A 20,968-nucleotide genomic window follows, 5' to 3' on the forward strand; every position below is an offset into this window, starting at 1 on the left:
TGTTCCCACAGAGAATGAATGAGATTTACTTTATTTATTGTTGAGTTTTGGCACGAGCTAATGTGTTTGGCAGATGATCGTGGAAGAAGCGATGTGCGCACGCTCTGTGAAGAAGCCGCCAACTGAGGAGGCTTGTCTGCTGCCTTGCCCATTTGACTGCGTGCTGTCGCCCTGGTCCAGTTGGTCGCCTTGCTCACACAGTTGCACGTCGTCCGAAAAACTCGCCCTGCGCCAGCGCAACCGCACCGTCATCGCGCCACCAGGAGTCGGTAAGTGCGAGCAGCGTCTAAACCCCCTACTACTGTTGAGCAATAACTGTAAGGAATTGCGTAGAATAATTATCTACGTTGCCTATTATGTGTAACCACATTTGTTGCAATGACGTGAATATTTCGACAGCAGCTGTCGTAGAAAACGAAAACATAAATCATTTCAACGTATCTTGTTAAGGCGTCAGTGTCCAGGGACAACTAAGTTCCATTCAGATACTCCGAAAATGATATCCGTGCTTGCTACGAAATGATTGAAATACTTTTCTTAGAAATTCACAGTTTTTATGACAAACTTTTTTGCCGTAACCGTAAAATCCCCCACACTTTCATATAAACTTGCCAAAATCTGATATAGTTACATTAACAGCAAATACTGCTCGTAACAGGTCCATTACATTGCCACCAGTCTGAAACTTAACCACCGCTCGGAAAAACTCTCTCCGCTACGCCCGACGCCTACGAACTACCAAAGACAATAATGTATCAAAGACAACTTTCAAAGATGTTATATAGATATTAGAATGCAAACTACGTGGGTTGGATAGGAAGTAGTGGCAACACTGCTGTAATATAAAGGAAGTGCGTCACATAGCTTGCCAGCTGTCTGTAGCTGATAGCAAGTGGTCGGCTGAAGTACTAATCTGAGCAGCGACAGCAGCGTTTGAGTCAATGGCAGTGTGTACTATCTGGAAGTACGGGAGGTCAGTTCAAGCGCCCTAAGGCGTGTTTAGGAAACACGAAGAGTGTGCTCGGATCAAGACTGAATTAGCACGTAGTCGGAGCTTTTAGCAATGCTTCTTTCTGGCACTGCATCCCATCAACCTTCATGACAATGCACGATGCCAAACGTCGAACCCCGTGCAGGAGCTCCTGCATGCGTGGGGATGGGAGATACCGGAACATCCACCGTATTCACTCGACACTATATAGTCCGTGCGATTACGAGCTGTTCGCCAAATAAAGGAACGCCTTCCTCGCACGTCCTACAACACAAGAGAAGACATGATCCTTGCGAGACATCGATTGAAATGGATGCGCTGACGGTGTAGGACGCCTTTCATCTGTGTGGGGAAAGGAGATAGAGATGCGGGGTAATTGTGTTGAGGTCAGTACGGTGAATGTCTGTCAATTAAATACGGTATGAATTATAACCGTGTTGCCACTACTTTTTATCCAACCCAGTTTTGTAACAATTGTTTTGGTACCGGTACATTAAAAAGAAGACATTCATGCGTCATTGCAGTATATAATTTGTATTAATATTTATAGTTATTATTTTAACTGATTCTGTTTTCATTGAATGTAAGAATCCCTGGATGACTAAAATTTCTGGAATTACCGTAATTATGCGTACAATTGTCAGATAAATTTGAAATCGGGCAAAGGACGTCAAACAAGGGTCGTTACAAGCGCCTGTTTCATCAACGACAATCCCGGTTAGCGGTAACAACTTTCATTTACGTGCAAGAGGGAGCATTTGTTCGAGACAAGTCAAACTACAGAGTTGCGCTTTATTTTCAAAACAAAATTGAAGCCACCTGAGATACTCAGTACTTCAGAAAAATAATAAATAGAACAAAGATGTTATAAGCCAAAGCTACGTTTCGTGTCTTTTTCTCATATTTCCTGGAATAAAGCGCTGTCCCAAGTTACTGGAAATTTAATTTTTCAGTTGGCTTAAGTCTGTCCGGGAATTGCAAGTTTTCCTGAAGTTTCCTAAATTTAGAATATCCGAAAGGATGAACATTTCCCCCCGATATCATCTAGAACGTAATTTCCACTTACCTACGCTTCTGTTTAATATCACCACATTCTAGTTGCTTCATTATGAACACGTAACGTCCAGTTCCTCTGCAGTTCCGCCCTCGCTACTCTTCTATCCCCTGCCCCCTCCCCCCCCCCCCCCCCCCCCTCCATTCTCTGGGCCATTAATTTAAGTTTCGTACTTCCTTCTTTCAGCGCCACATTTGTTGCATTGCTTAATATTTTGTACTCTTAGGTTTAAACGTGTTCTCTTTTACTAATAAATTTATTTCTTTGTCTTTTCCACTTACACAGTAATGAACCTGCCAGAGCTCTTTCGATTATTTCAGTTCCATGACCACCGAGAACGTTAGAGGCTCACCATCTCTACTCAATCTGTCGACATCCCTTTTCTTTGCACTACGTACTAAAATTCAGCCTCCAATTAATGTTTGCTAAACAGCGATCTGCTTCAGTATCCGGAACAGGGCAGACTTCTTACACAACTATAGCCATGTTACCATGGTTCAAATGGCTCTGAGCACTATGGGACTCAACATCTGAGGTCATCAGTCTCCTAGAACTTAGAACTATTTAAACCTAACTAACCTAAGGACATCACACACATCCATGCCCGAGACAGGATTCGAACCTGCGACCGTAGCGGTCGCGCGGTTCCAGACTGTAGCGCCTAGAACCGCTCGGCCATAATATGATTATGGTTATAGCAGTTCAGTTCTTATATTAGCGACTTCCAGAAGTCCCGCCCACCTTCAAACGTAACTGTACTTGGTATCTTTGATTTTGCGGCTGCATACACATGTCTTTGATCAAAGAAGTTTGTGAACCTTTAAAAGCCTCCTTCTTTGTAAGCTGCCAATAGGTAACGGTAAAATCAAGCGTGTGCGGAACCGCTAGAGGACAGCGCGGGTCTTCGCTTCTTCTACATTAGGGGCAGCTGGTGACGGACGTAGATGCAGGTCCAGTTTGGTCCTAGTTGACATGTACTCGAAATGCTGCAGAAATATACTAGAATGTGTTGCTTAATCGGCGTATTATATGCGACTTCGTTTCCAGATGCACTGCACGTTTCAGGAAACCTTCCAACAAATTTAAGTCTTGCATTTGTGTTGCCTAATAATGATTTTATGTGATCCTCCTGTTTCATGTGGCTTAGTATTACCCCTGAATACCTATCTGATGTGACGCACTCAAGACATCATCACCAATCTTTCTCCTTCGAATGCGAAAATATTTTGTTGACACCGACCTACATAGGGAGAAACGATCACCACGATAAAATAAGGGAAATCAGATCTCGTACGGAAAGATATGGGTGTTCGTTGTTTCCGCGTGCTATACGAGACTGTAATAATAGAGAATTGTGAAGGTGGTTCGATGAACCGTCTGCCAGGCACTTAAATGTGATTTGCAGAGTATCCATGTAGATGTACATGTAGATGAAAATCTTGAAGTCCGATACTATTGCTTCCTCTCTCTTCGTTATCTTACATTTATCTACATTTCATTTATTAGATTTGGTGAAAATTTTGTTCGTGTACAATCTTGAAGTGGTACTCATCCCATTTATAAACCATTTATCTGTACTGAGAACGTTAGAGGTCCTACTACACTTCTATGGGGTACACTCGACGCTACTTTAGTTTCTGAGAAAATGCGGTATCCAATGTAAGATACTGGGTTCTATACGTCAAAAAATCATCGAGCTTAACCACATATAGGTGAAGATGCCTCGTATGATAGTATGTTGATTGGAAGTCGACTATGTTAGGCCATGAAAACCGCCAGCGACCGCGAGAGAATGTGCTGACCCCACGCCTCTCCGTACCGCACCCGAAAACACCATCGGCAGAGAATGACACGGTGGTCGGTCCGGTCGGTGCCGTTGGGTCCTCCAGGGTGTGTGGGTCGTCGTTTAGCAGAGTCGTTGACGTGTAACATGATCGGGAATAAACCTATTCACCTGTCCCTGTTGTTAGCAAGATGTCGTGAATGGATAAAGCAATCTGTGTCAACAATCCATCCTGATTACACTGTTCTACAAAAAAAACCTTTTTTCTATTTCTGATAAAAAATATTGTGATCCTATTTATATTTTGAGTGCTGAATTGAAAACTGTTTTTGGTTTCTTTCTGTCAGGGATAGTTTATGAGTAATCGCAATTTTATTTCTCTTTTCAGTTTCTGATATAGTGCAGCAAACGTGAGGTGAAATTCAACAAACAAATGCACATCTTTATGATGTTATAAGTTCATCACATTAATGGAGGGTGGGATCTAATACATAACACAGTAACCTTTGTGTATACACTTTGGAGCATTTATTTGACATGAGAAATTACAGAAAATTGACAAACAATGAGCCACTGCTTTGTAATGCACATCACTTTTTTCTCTCGTATTGTGAATCTTTCTTCTCTCGAATGATATTCCAGCAATAATCTGCTAACATAGGAGGTACCCACTTCCCTTCACAGCGCCTTTCTATGGTAGAAATGTCTTTATGGAATCTTATGTACATCCGATACATCACTACAACTCTCTGCGAAGTAGTCCACATGAGAGTCCATCATATGTACCTTCAAAGACATATTGCACCCCAAATCCTGATATGCTTTGATCATATCCTTCACCATAGCTTTGTAGTTAGTAGCTCTTCTTCTTCCGAGGATGTTTTCCGACACCATCTCGAAACAGTCCCAAGCGGTTTTTTCTTTATCAGTTAAACATGCTTCAAAATTTGCATCTTTCTGCAGCTCCCAGATTTGTGGGCCCACAAATGCACCTTCCTTTATTTTTGCATCTGAAAGACAGGGGAATTTGGTAGCTAGATATGCAAACCCACAGCCTGTTGGATCCATGGGCTTCACCAATTGTTTCATCAGGCCAAGTTTGATGCGAAGCGGTGGAAGTAGTATATATTCAGGAGCTACCAGACTTTCACGTTGTACATTCTTTTTGCCAACTTTCCATCTTTGCCTAGGCCATTTCTTTTTCACATAGTGAGAATTTCGGTCTCGACTATCCCACTCGCAAAGAAAACAGGCATACTTTGTGTAGCCTTGTTTCATTCCCAGTACCATAGCAATTACCTTGAAATCTGCACATATTTTCCATTTGTGTTCATTGTATTTTAATGAATTTAGCATCATTTGTACGAATTTGTAATTCTCTTTTGTCAAACTAGCGTAAGCTACTGGAACAGAGGGTATTTTATTTCCGTTATGGAGCAAAACACCCTTCAGACTTGTTTTCGATGCATCTATGAAAAGTCTCCACTCCTGTGAAATATAAGTGAAGTTCAGCACTATCATCAGGCCAGCAACGTCATTGCAAAATGTCAGTGCTTCGTCAGTTGAAAAATGAGAAATAAAGGCATGTTCTCTGTGCCTGAACACACTGATTTTAGTACTTTGGTGCAGTAGATCATACTCTTGTAATCTTGAACCAAGCAGCTGCGCCTTTTCTTTACTTAGTCCTAGATCATGTACTAAATCATTTAAATCTGCCTGTGTTAACAAATGTGGCGATGACTCACTTGTGCAGTGATACAAAGAATCATTATCTGTAATTTCTTCAGTACTACTTATTTCACTGTCACTCGGAATTTGACCTTGAGCTCTTGAAGGTACTGGAAAGTTGTCGGAATGCTGCACTGGCATTCTCGCTGAAGGCAGATCTGGGTAAACAATGTGCCTCTTTGACTTTTTGTTTGTAAAACCCTGAATTTTTGTTAGACAGAAATAACAATCATTAACATGGTCCTTAGGCTCCCTCCACACCATGGGAACAGTAAACAACGCCACATTCTCTTTACCTTTCCACCACTGAATTAGTTTGCAGTAACATGTAGCACAACAGAAATGTGGTGCCCATTCTTTATCTTGGTCTCCTACCTCTGCTCCAAAGTAATGTTTATATGCTTTCTTTATGACTGAAGAAATTTTCTTCCTATTTCTGGCAAAAGTGAACTTCCCACAGATGTAGCAGAAGCTGTCCGGCTTATATCGACATCCACAACGACGTGGCATTTCTGCAAATTTAAAAATGCCACTTTGGTAATACACCTGTATTAAATTATTAGTAGGGAACTAGAGGAACGCTGATGTGTAAAAAGAAGCAGTCGTTTTACCTTCAGCACCAGGCTCAATCAGTTTACACACAGGAACCAAAAAATTCAACCGTGCTCGGAAATATGACAGACAGTTACTTGTCAGCCAAAACACCCACTCGTTAAGACTGACACAAATTGCGGCTAACGCCACTGTTGTAAACTCGATGCACCTTACTGCTGAGGCAGCGACCGGCTGTCGCCGTTCGAGTTAATGAGATGTTTCAGGTGGTCTTAATGACATAGGTGTGGCGGGGGATAACCTAATGATGTCTGATTCTTCCCACCTGCTGTTGCACAAGAAATTATCACGTACTATCACTACTGGATGCGGCAACACACACGTATTTCTCTATAACGTCTCTGTGTTTGCCATGAATTGTGAATATACACATATATACATATTACATAAAAAGTATCCCTGACAACGATATTTTGTTTACACATTTGAATTTCCCAGGGTAAAATGATCTAGAAGCACATACTTTAATATCAGAAATAGAACCCATGTCGAACAGTGTTATATGTCCAAGCCTAGACGGGCTAAAATGACGATATAATATTTGTCTCCCTGCACGAATCACGGAGCTGGTACAAATTTCAATTCATTGCTTCAGCGTACATCATATCGTAGATAAAGATGAGACATAATTAATATATCACCTAGGCTTGAGGTGCAGGCACGATTACCCCATTTAGCTCATTGCTAAGGTGCTATTCCAGTACTGAAGGAACCCGGCAATACCGCCGCGAGTTTAGAAGGAGAATAGCAGTGGACTGATGCAGGAATCGGAATCTGTATCAGGGAGTGAGACGTACTAAGTATATGTGATTCAGGTAAAGTTTACTACATCATCAATTACGTAAAAACCACGACTACACTTCCAGTTGAGCCTAAATTAGCAAGAACGTTATCTCTACCTGCATATCTGGGTCTTTACCCTGTGCCTAACTGTGAAAAATTTGACGATGGTCCTTATCCACTTTCGTGCCACTGTTTATGCCGCAAACTGTAAATGTCAAGTCACTTCGTCGTTCATATATCACAAGTACCGAGTGGTTGTAATTAAAATTTCCCTATTTAACACGTTATAACACTAAAACTAATTACCTTACGAGTACCAAACTTGGTAGCATCAATGTCCCGAGTATGGGGTGCATTATTTCCATGCGTCACAGCGCCTCCGTCTAGTTCAAACTATGGCCACCAGGTGCCGTGATCAGTCATCGTGATTCATAGTCTCACACAACTGACCAGTCACAGTGCACTTGTTGACGTGTCAACATGGACTTGGACAAAAGTAGCAGGGCATTGTTGGTGAAGCTCTCTGATCAAAACAACAGTAATGCTGCAGCTGCACTTCGAGAATAAAGCCGGCATAAAGGATTACTGAAGGGCTCTCTTTCTCCACCTGCTGTGCGGAGCGTGATGAAGAAGTTCGAATCAAATGGAGAACTGGGCGTCGCTCCACGAAGAGGCCGACGACCAGTTGCACCACAGGTGGTTGATGAAATCGCTGTTGCTATGGCAGACAACGCTGCGCACAATCCCCGATCATCAGGCAGTGCGCGGTCTACTGAACGGAAAGTACTTCGAAACATTCTCAAATTGTATCCGTACAAGATCCAGATCGTACAGCAGTTTTCACCACAGGACGCACGACGACGTGTTGACTTCGCTCTCCACTTTCTCGCAAGGATTGAAGTTGACTCTGGCTGGCCTTGGACCATCCTATGGACAGACGATGCTTATTTTTCTCTGATGGGTGAGGTGCACACACACAATTGCCGAGTGTGTAGATCTTAACCTCCAGTCACTGATACATGAAGTTCCTCTGTATGGTGGATGTCTCACCGTATGGTGTGGCTTCACGGCTACGTTCATCATTGGCCCACTCTTTTTCAACAGACTGTGCGCTCAAAGACCAAAGACGTGGAGTGTGACTGGCCAGCGTTATTGCGATATATTTCGCCAGCATGTCACACCCGCCCTTCATTAGAGATACGCATTGAACTCAACAGTTTTCATGCAAGATGGGGGCCCACCGTAGATCGCTCATGAAGTTCACCTGCTTCTCCGAAACACGTTTGGAAACGATCGAATAATCAGCCGATCGTTTCCAGATGCTTGGCCGGCACGATCACCTGATCTCCTCCCTATGATTTCTGTTTGTGGGGCTACTTGAAGGGCAGAATTTCCCAGGGGAACATTCACACATGTGCTGATCCGAACCGCAGCATATCAAGAGAGGTAGCCAGTATACCTACGGACACTCTTCGTTCTGCTGTGCAGAATGCAATCCTCTGCTTTCAGACTCTTCTGGACACTGATGGGCGCCATATTGAGCCCGTTTGTAGCAGTAATGGTACCGGTATGTAATGGTATGATGTTCCGTAGCAGCACAGTTTCAGTTGGATTGATTCTGCATCATTTCTCTTCCCCATGTCCTTCACATTAGTGCTACCAAGTTTGGTACGCGTACGGTAATTAGTTTCCGTATTATGATGTGTTAAATAAGAAAAGTTTAATTATAACCATCCGGTATATATCAACAAAAAAATGTTTCAAATGGCTCTGAGCACTATGGGACTCAACATCTTAGGTCATAAGTCCCCTAGAACTTAGAACTACTTAAACCTAACTAACCTAAGGACATCACACACACCCATGCCCGAGGCAGGATTCGAACCTGCGACCGTAGCAGTCTCGCGGTTCCGGACTGCAGCGCCAGAACCGCTAGACCACCGCGGCCGGCATATATCAACATGTACTTGCTATATTTTGTATAGTTACTCAGGGAGTGCTAGATGTTCATTATAAAAGTAACTGAATCTACCGTTTAAGGGAAAAATTAAACACCTTCTCAGCCTTCGTAATTGTTTAAAGTACTTGAAAAGATTAGAACAGAATCTGCACGAGACTGCTTGAGAAACTTTAGGGATCGTCGGCTTGAGATGCTGTTGTGGTAAACGAGCCGATTTTGAGATCAGTTTAGTTAACTCTCAACGGGACGATGCCACAGATATTGGTTGTTGATTAGAAGGGTGCTGATGTTATGGAGATTTGTTGTATAGTGAGATGAAATTCCATAGTTTAAAGTGGCGATACAGTATATCATAAACATAAATTCAATAACAGAATATTCATTACGGCAAAATAAAGCGCATTGTTAGCAATAAAATACACGAGGAGAAACGCAGCGCACTAGTCGCAATACCAGAAAACAAATTTCGCGGACGATAGCAAAGGATATATAATCGTTAGTTGCATCTCATAATTACTGGGATAGCTTCGAGAAACGACCATTTGTTTGTTACTGAATAACAAGGAAGCATGCGACACAAAACGTATTACTTACACAAGCTTTACGAATCCTCCGCTTGTATCTTAACATAGCCCAACGGAACTGCGGCGGCATGATTCAATACACAAAGAAAAGTGGTATAAATTCACTTATTTATATCGTATTCTATCTGAAATCACTGAACAAAATACTCCCGCCATGTTTTAAATAGTGAATTAAAGCAATTTCGAAACATTTGCCGGCCGCTGTGGCCGAGCGGTTCTAGCCGCTTTTGTCCGGAACCGCGTGGCTGCTACGGTCGCAGGTTCGAATCCTGCCTCAGGCATGGATGTGTGTGGTGTCTTAGGTTAATTATGTTTAAGTAGTTCAAAGTCTAGGGGACTGATGACCTCAAATGTTAAGTCCCATAGCGCTTAGAGCCATTTGAACCATTCGAAATATTTACAAATGTGAAATAGAGAGCAAGTTGATCTACGGACACATAATTCAAAGTAGAGAGAATACTACATCAATTTCCTTATTAAATCGGAATATGTTAGAAGATCACTGATCAGGCACTTCCGCGGCACTTTGAACGGTTAAACTACAGTCAGAACACTGTGTGGAGGAGACCTAATAGCTCCTTACATTGAACCAAAGTTTATCTGTGCAGACCAACTGCACCTACGTCCGTCTACAACTGCCGCCATCTTAGAAGTGAAGAAGGCCCACGCTGGCCTCTAGAGGTTCCCGCCTCGCGTGATTTTACTGTTACCTTATACCAACGTATGCTGCGAGAGGCTTTTATAATTCAAAAACTTCTCTGGTCTAAGACTTCGTATGCAACCATAGAATGAAATACACTCTGCACAGATTCGTTTGAAAGTTGTCGAGATTATTACAAGGTGCTAAGATAAAAACTGAACTACTATAACCAGACTGATATTACGAAATGAATGAAGTCATACCTCCATTTTTATTAAATGGTCGTCATTTCTACAAATAAATTGATTTCATTAACCTTTTAGCGTCTTGGGGAATTTAATGGGTCTCAAGTGATGAGACCTGTCGTCATGTCTGTGGGTGATGCGTCTCAATTCTCTATAATTTGTATGCAACAGGCCCTAAGCTACATAAAAAATCTCCTATTCAGAGTTGACACTACTAACGTTTCGAACTCGTTCGAATATGTTGAAACTAGTAGGCAAACACTATGGGTTGTAGTTAATAGCATCAGCCATATGCCAGATCAGACTCGGACGTTGCTTCTAGCGAAAGAAGCCCTTACCAACTGAGTTGTCCAAGCTCAATTAACGACCCGTCCTCTTAGATTATATTCTGCCAGTACCTCTCTCCTACTTTGTGAACTTCGCAGAAACGACATACCATTCTGGGCCAGCACTCATGGAAGAACTGAAGTTGTGAGAGCGGGTCACGAGTCGTGCCTGGCTAGCTAAGTCGGTAGGAACATTGCTCGTCTTGTTCCATCGTGAAGTTAACATCTGCCAGGAAGTTTCTAAACAGCGCTCACTCCGCTGTGGAGTGAAAGACCCCTTCTTTGAATTTTCTCAGCCTTATCGTTTTTCTTCGTTTTCTTCAGGTTGTGTCCCGCCATGTATCACAGTCCTGCGTTGGTAATCGATCTTATTAATCATTTCAATCATCAATTGTGACCGATTTCCCATCCTGTTCTCGCAATCGTCAGTTAGCCTAAGAGGGCAAAATCGTGTACGCCAACGGTCTGTGAATTGTGTAACCATTAATGTGTGTGCGTTATGTTTCTGATTGGGTGGGAGAGGGAAGAACCAGACCAACATTTGCCCAGGTGCAAGTGGAGACCACCCGAAGTTCACACCACGGGTTATTAAACCGGCGCGCAAACATGATATAGTTCTGTCTCACGTATCTGTGTGGCAAGCCAATTCGGTACGCATTCAGTTGTACAAGTAAGAGTAACTACACTATGTGATCAAAAGTATCCGGACACCTGGCTGAAAATAACTTACAAGTCCGTGGCGCCCTCCATCGGTAACGCTGGAATTCAATACGGTGTTGGCCCACCCTTAGCCTTGATGACAGCTTCCACTCTCGCAGGCATACGTTCAGTCAGGTGCTGGAAGGTTTCTTGGGGAATGGCAACTCATTCTTCACGGAGTACTGCACTGAGGATAGGTATCGATGTCAGTCGGTGAGGCCTGGCACGAAGTCGGCGTTCCTAAACATTCCAAAGGTGTTATATAGGATTCAGGTCAGTACTCTGTGCAGGCCAGTCCATCACAGAGATGTTGTTGTCGTGAAACCACTCCGCCACAGGCCGTGCGTTATGAACAGGTGCTCGATAGTGTTGAAAGATGCAACCGCCATCCCCGAATTGCTCTTCAACAGTAGGAAGCAAGAAGGTACTTAAAACATCAGTGTAGGCCTGTGCTATGATAGTGCCACGCAAAACAACAAAGGGTGCAAGCCTCCTCCATGAAAAACACGACCGCACCACAACACCACCGCCTCCGAATTTTACTGTTGGCACTACACACGCTGACAGATGACGTTCACCGAGCATTCGCCATACTCACTCCCTGCCATCGGATCGCCACATTGTGTACCGTGATTCGTCACTCCACACAACGTTTTCCCCCCGTTCAATCGTCCAATGTTTACGCTCCTTATATCAAGCGAGGCGTCGTTTGGCATTTACCGGCGTGATGAGTGGCTTATGAGCAGTCGCTCGACCATGAAATCCAAGTTTTCTCACATCCCACCTAACTGTCATAGTACTTGCAGTGGATCCTGATGCAGTATTTAATTCCTGTGTGATGGTATGGGTAGATGTCTGCCGATTACACGTTACGACCCTTTTCAACTGTCGGCGGTCTCTGCCAGTCAACAGTCGAGGTTTGCCTGTGCGCTTTTGTGCTGTACGTGTCCCTTCACGTTTCCACTTCACTACGACATCGGAAACAACGGACCTAGGAATGTTTAGGAGTGTGGAAATCTCGCGTACAGATGTATGACACAAGTGACACCCAATCACCTGACCACGTTCCAAGTCCGTGAATTCCGCGGAGCCCCCCATTTTGCTCTCTCACGATGTCTAATGACAATTGAAGTCACTGATATGGAGTACCTGACAGTAGGTGGCAGCAAAATGCACCTAATATGAAAAACGTATCGTTTTGGAGGTGTCCGGATACTTTTGATCACATAGTGTAATTTTCTATAGAGGCACTGATGCATCTAATATCACGAGGCACTCCTAACACTATTTTATTGGTCTGGAGAAGAGGAGCAGCCTGATGTAATGTTTATATGAATGCGTGGTGTCTGTTGTTTTGGACGTGTCCGAAAGAACAAGACACCAAGCATTCATATGATAATTGATTCGCCTCGATGGAAAATGAATCCACAAACTTAAGTGTGGATTCACATTTACGTTCGACCCTCAGCCTAATCTAAAATTAGCAAGCATGGAGGACATGGACGGGGACTGCGTATAGATAGGTGGCGCTAGGTGGGTATTTGGGCTGGTCGGGTAGTGTGGCGATATAGTCAGCACATGTGCGATAAAACCTGTGTTCGGGTGGCGCAGTGGTTAACTCAACTGCCTAGCAAGCAAGCGATCCTGGTCTCGAATCCCACTCCGTCACTCATTTTCGCTCGTCGCCGCTGATTCTGCGCAGAGTCCCGCTGCAGCTGATGTCATTAGTTCCTTCTCTTTTCGCTTCTTTCTCCCACCTCCCCTTCCAATTTATTTAAAACTGATACAGTGCTTTGTATTGGATTCAGCGGAACGTTTTGCAAGAACAATGGGGAAATGTGCTTAACATGATACTGAATTCTGACTGCGCATAAACATTTCAAACCCCCTAAATCTTGTTTTAGTGGCTGTTCCAACAGTCTTGGCCTCTACATGTAGTACTGATCCCACATTTATCATCAGAAAGCTTCCCTGCAAAATCTTCGATACGTCATACCATTGTACTGTTCGCTAGCTCGTTGATACTCTTAGCCATCTTAATAGCCATTTGCGTAATGTTTCTGATCGAAAAAGTTTTTTCGACGTCTTTAACCATTTTTAAATATGAGGAGTGTCCACGTTATCAAGGACATCCTGTATAACGTGGATGAAAAACAACAGCCTACAGTTGCCAGAGAGGTCGCCGTATCTTTCTTGACTGTGTACAATTGAGTGAATAAACAAGGGTTTTTTTTTTTTTTTTTTTTTTTTTTTGGTGTCTCTGCTTTGGCAAGGGTCCTCCCTCGTAAGCGTTTCAGGCAATGTTAGAGACCGGTTGTACTGTAAATATGAGTAACTGTGATAGGAAACGTGTGTTACTGTCGCTCAGTCAATTATCAAATGCCGTATCTCGCTCAAGATCGTTATTTTCTTATGAATATGCGACACATCGCAATTCCAACTGGAGGATCGTTGTTTTCTGGACTAGAGAGAATTTCCATCACATGCAAAATAAGAAAGGAACCCATTTCAAGTTATTATATGAGTCACTGTGTAGTTATGGTACCTCTTCAGATCATACGAGGGTTCATGAATGGAAATTCTTATTCGGACACGTTGCATACGAATTTAATATCTCAACTCGAAGCCAAGGGAATCGAGAATTCGTTATAATTACAATAGAACGGAGCTCCAGCATACTTTGCTGTTTATGTGTGTCATTTAGTTGACGAATAACCTCGAGGCCACTGGATTCAGCGTGGTTCAGCAACGTCTCACTTCCCATTGAATACTGTACAACGAAAATAAGACCTTACACACCGGACAACACATAATGGGTAACAATCAAGTCTCATGTGCCTCAGCGGTACACGACCAACGAAGAATTGCGCAATAGTGTTGGGGAAGCTTTTCGAAGCATAGATCTTGAGATGCTTCGGAGGACGGCGTGGATGTCATGGAAAGGCATAGATCTCTGTGTAAGGCACGGTGGTGCATATAAATGTCTGCTTGATACATATTTTATGTAAGTACAACAAAATACGTTTTGACCTAGGGGATATCCGCTCTCAGATGAGTTAATTCGCAAGTTCAAAGTTTAAAGAAGGGCTTCCCACAACGTATATTCTGTGTGATACCATGTGCGCCGTACGAAAACCTTTTGTGTTACAGGAGGTCACCCCTGCCCGAACCCGGACGAGATGCTACAGATCGAGCCGTGCAACACCCACAGCTGCCACGGTTTCAGCTGGCGGACGCTGCCTTGGCAGCCGTGCACCCCAGTCAACAGCACTGCACTATCTACCGGCAGGCTTGCTTATACCAGAGGTAATAAAACATCTATGGTTTGGTCACTGCAAATTTTTGCTCTGCAACAGGAGGCGCTTCGGACGAAGCCTATATTCATTAACACTTTCGCTGCGGCATCGCTGCAGGCGCGCAACTCTCCAGTGCGGCCCGTCAACTTGCGAGTGCGGGCCGGTAACGCTCTGAAACGGCAGATACCGCTCGGAGCCGACGCTCCTAAGCACACCTGAGCTATATACTGACGTCAAGACCTTGTAAGATCTGTCGGATCATGTTCTGTACTGACTTAATGATGACACCTTAGATGCATTACTTCAAATAATCTTCGACTGTATTGTGGTCATGTTTTAAAGTCTGTTTGCTATCTGACACTTATAGGGGTCACGGGCGTCATTCAAATGCTCATGATTTGTTGATAATGTAACAAAAAATACAATTCAAACAAGCAACAAATGCACTGCATACAGGGAAAATTTGGATTCCAAAACGCATATTCTTAAGAAGGAAAGAAAGGAAAAAGGAAACTGGATTTATTTGAAATTATATTTACTTCAAATGCGCATTTTTAAGATTGACTCTGATAGAGGTCGTCAATTTAGTAGCATGTTTGCTCCTGGTGTGAGAGAATTAGCTGTCTACATTTATCATAGACGCCCATGGGACGCCCGGCTGTATAGAAATTAGTAAGTGAAACACACCCTACGTGGAGGCTTCTCTCGTGTCCCCCATCATTTCAATTGCCGTGCTACTAAAACAAATTTAGCACAACAAAGTCTTTCGCAAAAAAACTGAAGTGAACGCTTTACAACGCAATAAGAAATAAGTCGACTTAACACAAAAGGAAACCTCATTTTCTGAGTACTCGTGGAAAAAACTTTGACGTCATGAAAAGAAACCGTACAATGTCAAAAGAAATAAAAGAAGTTGTCTTTGATAATCGGAATTTCCCCGATATTATCGCGTTTTTGCTACTTATGGGAAATTATACAGCAGTTCAAGCAGTATCCAGGTTTGTGCGCTTGCATATTATGTGGTTCTTTATGCCAGGGATCACCTGGATTATCTCCGTGTGACAGGTCGGGCTCTTTTTCGTCGTCGATTTCCACACAATCGTCGTGATACGTATCGTCAGATTCGGAACCGTCCCGAAACAGATTCGGAAGCTGTGCTTCCACGCTATCATCAATTCTTCTGCAACCTCTAAATGACAATCTCCGTGGTATGCCTCGTCCGCACTACACAGAAAATCGCTGTCGTCCAGTACACTAAGTAACTGTTCCTCTGTCAATTTAACACTTTTCCTGCTTCTTTTCACATTGGAACGTCCAGGTGTCGTTTCATTAGCCGCCATTACGAACAATATACGTTCGGTAACTGACCACGCAAAATAAAAGTTTACACGCTTTGATGCTAGCTTAGACGCTGAAACTAGACTGAGTAATCCGACAGTGAGAGCGGACGCTTATAAGGGTCAGCCGCACTGGCTCGTGGCTTGTTGTGAAGCTTATCGGCGTCAGCCGCAGTGAAAGTGTTAATAAGAAGTTGATTCAGACCTTTTCCACAGTTGAAGAGCGGAGTGTAACTTCCCTTATCTTAATTAACTACAAAATTTCACTTTGTGACACATATTCTAATGAAACAAATTTTTATGCACTTGACTTCAGCCTGGGTTAGAAATACGGAATTACGAAGTATTTAAAACTTTTCTGTGTTTTTGGCTGCCGTTGAATCGATGTTGTTATAGTCGTTCCAGGTCCAGGGGCCCGACATTTTCGCTAAATACCAATTGGCACTGGTATTTTATGTTAACTAAAATATCATCTAGTTCATTTTCCTCAATTAAAATTTCATTTACAAATTTCGGTGTACAGCTATGAATATAGATCACCCTACTCTTTCAGTATACCGACGGAATGACTACGAACGACTTTGTAATCTAAGCCTCTCGACAAATTTATGCAAACAAGTGTCTAAGGAAATTTTTTATAATCAAAGTATTTTGCTTCATAAAATATTATTCAGTATATTATATTTTTGAAAATTGTTTTATAACTGTCTCGTGCCTTTTTATACAATATTTATTTGACTTTTTCAGCATATGGACTGAGATGGCCAAACAGTTCGAGATCTGTATATAAAACAACATGAAAATTATCAGTCTTAAGAATCATACATTCAAAATAGCAGTACTTTTCACAAACCTACACAAATTATGAATAATGCTTCTTCTTCTTCTTCATTTCATGGAGAATGCTTACTATCTGTTCCGTCGTTACCGAAGCTATCCGTTTCACGACCGCTTTACATCTTTCTTTACTGCTGATTTATAATTGATTACTTGTTTAACTAATCTCTCTTTCCTAATTCTGTTGGTAGTTTGTTTCCACTTTATGCATCTTTGCTCTATGTCTTTCTTGTGTACATTGTAGATTATGTTCTTTTCTCATGATATTTTTTTGTGTTTGATCTCTGAGGTAACATCTTTAGATTCATCGTAGTCATCAAGGAGATATTAGTCTTAAAAGAAACCATAATGTTGCTTGATACTCCGAGCGAGGGCTCAAAAGTAATGCCTCCGATTTTTTGTATGAAAATTCTTAAAACTTTTTAAATAAAACGAAAGTCATTAACATCCTACATCTGTATTCTTCATGTCAAGGTATTTATTTCTCAACATAGTCATCCCGGGAACGAACACATTTCTTCCAACGAGAGACTAGTTTGTTGATACTGTCACTGTAGAGGGTTTGACTTTGTTGACGGGGCCACAACCTCATCTCTGCTTGCACTGCTTCATCACTAACAAAGTGAAGTCCTTGAAGGAATTTTTTAGGTTTTGGAAACAAATGAAAATCGGATGGGACCAAGTCGTAACTGTGTGGAGGATGATCGATGACACTGAACCCAAGACGTCGGACTGTTGCAGATGTCGTAACCCTCGTGGGTGGTCCATGTGTGAACCTACATTACGAATTCGAAAGTCAATTACAGCGCGCTGGTTTTCACGCACGTACGTTGTTACTTTACACAATGCCATGTTACACGCTACAATTCGTAGCCTTCTAATGGTAGAGGCCTGCAAATACGTACACATTGAGACTAAAGGTGTTGGATGTTAGTAACGTTTCTTTTATTGAAAAATGTGTAAGAGTTTTCATCTAAAAAATTCGGAAGCATTACTTTTCAGTTCGCCCTCGTAAATATACGTCTCACAACACAGCCATTAAAACCTAAGTTAAAATAAAATAAATATTATTCCCTTGCTGAAAATAGAGCAGTAACCAACATTAACAAAAAAAAGGAAAACTACGTTATTTTCTAGGGCTTGTGTCAGCCTTCGTCACTTACACTCTGTGTATAAGGTATAAAACACGTAATCACGTTACGAGAACACATAAAACACACAGATAAAAGCAGCTGTTTTAATTAATTTTACTGTTATGTGGTGGATAGGATAAAAACTCAAGAAACTGAATTCGTTATTACTGCACATATCAGAAACGAACACGGTACTGGCTACAACAGATGGAAATCAGCTCCAACGAGTACACCATTTCCAAGGACTACATATAAGACACATGCAAGCGTCCTGATACAAAACCTTTGCCGGTATAGGTAAGTACACTTTTAGATGCTAATCTTAAGGTAACTCGAAATCGAGGACAATGGGACTTTATTAATCCATAAACTAGAAAATACATTCTAAAGTTACGTGGTTATGAAGAAACATACAATAATATGGCGTAGTTCTAGTTCCCAAAGTTCCCGTATTAGATAGTTGCCTGGACTGTATGTAACATTTAAATTGTTGTGTTACTAGACAAATGGAATGTAATACATTCCTGTGTGTCAGGCATAAAAGAACACCGCTAAATATTGTGGTAAAAATGTTGTAACCTGTTGTGGCCGAGATAGCGCGGCTTACGAACAAACAAACGAACGGAAAGTACGAACACGAAACAACGACGGACGATGGAGAGAGACCTTACGACGACAACACGCAAGAAGCAACAGAGTGACAGGGAACCAAACGAATCCAAGACATCTACTAGAAATGAAAACAAAGAACGGTAAACACGCTGTCTGTTGTCTTGGCGATGTGTCAAGACTAACGCAACGATTAGACTCGCTGGCTGAGTTTCTTTTTTTTTTTTTCTTTATTGATTTTCAATTCCCCCGGAAGGGGGCGGGCTGGCAGCAGCTTAGTACGCTGCTTACAGCCTACAGACATTTAAAAAAAAAAGGAAGAAGAAAAGAAACAAGAAAAACAGGTGATAAAACGGTGACTTAAAGCGTAAAATGGCGAAAAAATGCGGAAAGTTAAAACAGAAAGCAAAAGGGGTTGGCAATGTTAATAAAAGACACAGGAATCAGACAAGTAACATAGTACACACACAATTGAAAAACATGGCGACAGTCTGGTTTCTGTTCGCAAGAGATAAAAAGCACACACAGCGACAGGATGATGGCCGTTCGCAACACTTCCCAAAAAACACAACACGGAACACTCACTGTAAAACACTGCACGAAAATGGCGGCACAGAGATGACACTCCCGAGCCAAAGGCAGATGGGGGGGGGGACCTAGAGGAGGGGGAAGAACAAGGAGTGAAGAAGGAAAAAACGAAAAGGGGGGGGGGAATCAAGGAGGAAGAGGTCTCATAAAAGGGGGAGAGGGGCAGGGCAGACGCGAGAGGGAATGAGAAGAGGCAGAGGAAGGAAATGCAAAAGGACCGGGGGAGAGAAGGGGGCAGAGAGAGGGGAGGTGGGGAAAAAAGAGGATGGAAGGGGGGAGAGGGAGCCCGAGAAAAGGACAGAGGAAAGGAGGGGGAGTGAGGATCAGAGTTGATAAGAGGGATAAATGGAGGGAGAGAGTTCATCATCCGGGAGGGGGAGTTGATGGAAGCCACCTTGGGAAAGGAGATGAATGATGCAGAGATGGAGGGTAGGGGGGACACAACAGTGAAGACGTGGCAGGGGGCGGGGATGGGAGAGGACAGGAGCAACCAGGGGGTGAGGGGGACCAAGGCGGCGGGAGGTGTAGAGGATGCGGATATGTTCAAGGAATAGGAGCAGATGGGGGAAAGGAATGAGATCATAGAGGATCTGCGTGGGGGACGGGAGGTGTATACAGAAGGCGAGGCAGAGTGCATGACGCTCAAGGATCTGGAGGGACTTATAGAATTTTGGGGGGGGGGGGGGGGCAGATATCCAGGCAGGACTGCATAACAGAGGATGGGACAGATTAAGGATTTGTAGGTGTGGAGGATGGTAGAGGGGTGCAACCCCCATGTCCGGCCAGAGAGGACTTTGAGGAGGCTGAGCGAGGGGCAGGCGCTTAAGTACTCTATCGGGGGCGCCGCTATTGGCCGCTGGAACCACGTGTTCCACTATGGCGCCCTCACACTAAATGCAGACCAGGACGCGCACGCCGCCACAGCTTATGGTGCGATGGTGCAGAGACCTCTAGGGGTCTTCGACGTCCATAACGTCTGTCGGGGATTGAAATTCCGAGGCGCGCGGTACCAGATCCCTCCCCCCTGAAACTTGCGCGTCGCGGCGGAAACGCCCTGGCCAGTGCCGAGGTGTATGGCAGCGGGGAGAGGAGCCGGGCTCATCAACCGCTATTGGCGGGGATGAAGGGACGTTCAAGGTATCAATGACAGCCGATCCAGAGTCTAGGGTGGGGGAGGGAGCCGCCGATCCACCCGGGGGTGGAGAGGGCCAGCGGCAGGCCCGCTGGAAGATGGCAACCGGGGGAAGGACGGTGACTCGAGGACCACGTCCACAGCCAAAGGAGGTAAGGGAAGAGGCGGCCGAGCGAGTCCTGCGGGGGCATGCAGGCAAAGTTGATTATGATGGCGCCGCTCCAACCCTTTCAACGTCTGCACCGACGTCACACGCCAACCATAGGCCGCGACGACTGTGGCGGGTGTCCAACTCGCCTGGCGCCCATACTCGCAGGCCCACATGGCCATGCCAGGTGCATACCACTGCGAGGGCCTGGAGTGGGGGCGGGAGAGGGATAATGTCAGCAAATGGAGAAGGGTCCGTGGCTGTCGCTCATGAAGGAGCTGTGCTGGACTGCGTCCATCTATTTGCGTAGTGCAATAGGTGCTCAAAAACAGGGTGAGGGCCGACATGGTTGAAGACGTGTCGACTGCCTTTGTCAACTGGTGTTTAAATGTGCAGACAAGCCTCTTCGCCGCGCCATTGGATGAAGGGTGGAAAGGGGAGCTATGGATATTTTTGAGACTGTTGGCCTGACAGAAGGCATGG

At 43.7% G+C, this 20,968-nt stretch overlaps 1 protein-coding gene across 2 annotated transcripts in view; it reads left to right on the top strand.

Moving 5' to 3' along the window:
• Nucleotides 1–20,968, top strand: part of LOC126183723 (thrombospondin type-1 domain-containing protein 7A-like) — a 1,149,604-nt gene that overhangs the window by 873,622 nt on the left and 255,014 nt on the right. For both annotated transcript variants that reach the window (XM_049925914.1, XM_049925915.1), the window contains 2 exons: nt 74–269; nt 14,556–14,711. In XM_049925914.1, coding sequence (XP_049781871.1) covers nt 74–269; nt 14,556–14,711 — 352 coding nt within the window. The remainder of the gene's footprint in view (nt 1–73; nt 270–14,555; nt 14,712–20,968) is intronic.

This window comes from Schistocerca cancellata, chromosome 4 (genome assembly GCF_023864275.1).
Source record: "Schistocerca cancellata isolate TAMUIC-IGC-003103 chromosome 4, iqSchCanc2.1, whole genome shotgun sequence".
In the NCBI taxonomy this organism is placed as follows: Eukaryota; Metazoa; Arthropoda; class Insecta; order Orthoptera; family Acrididae; genus Schistocerca; species Schistocerca cancellata.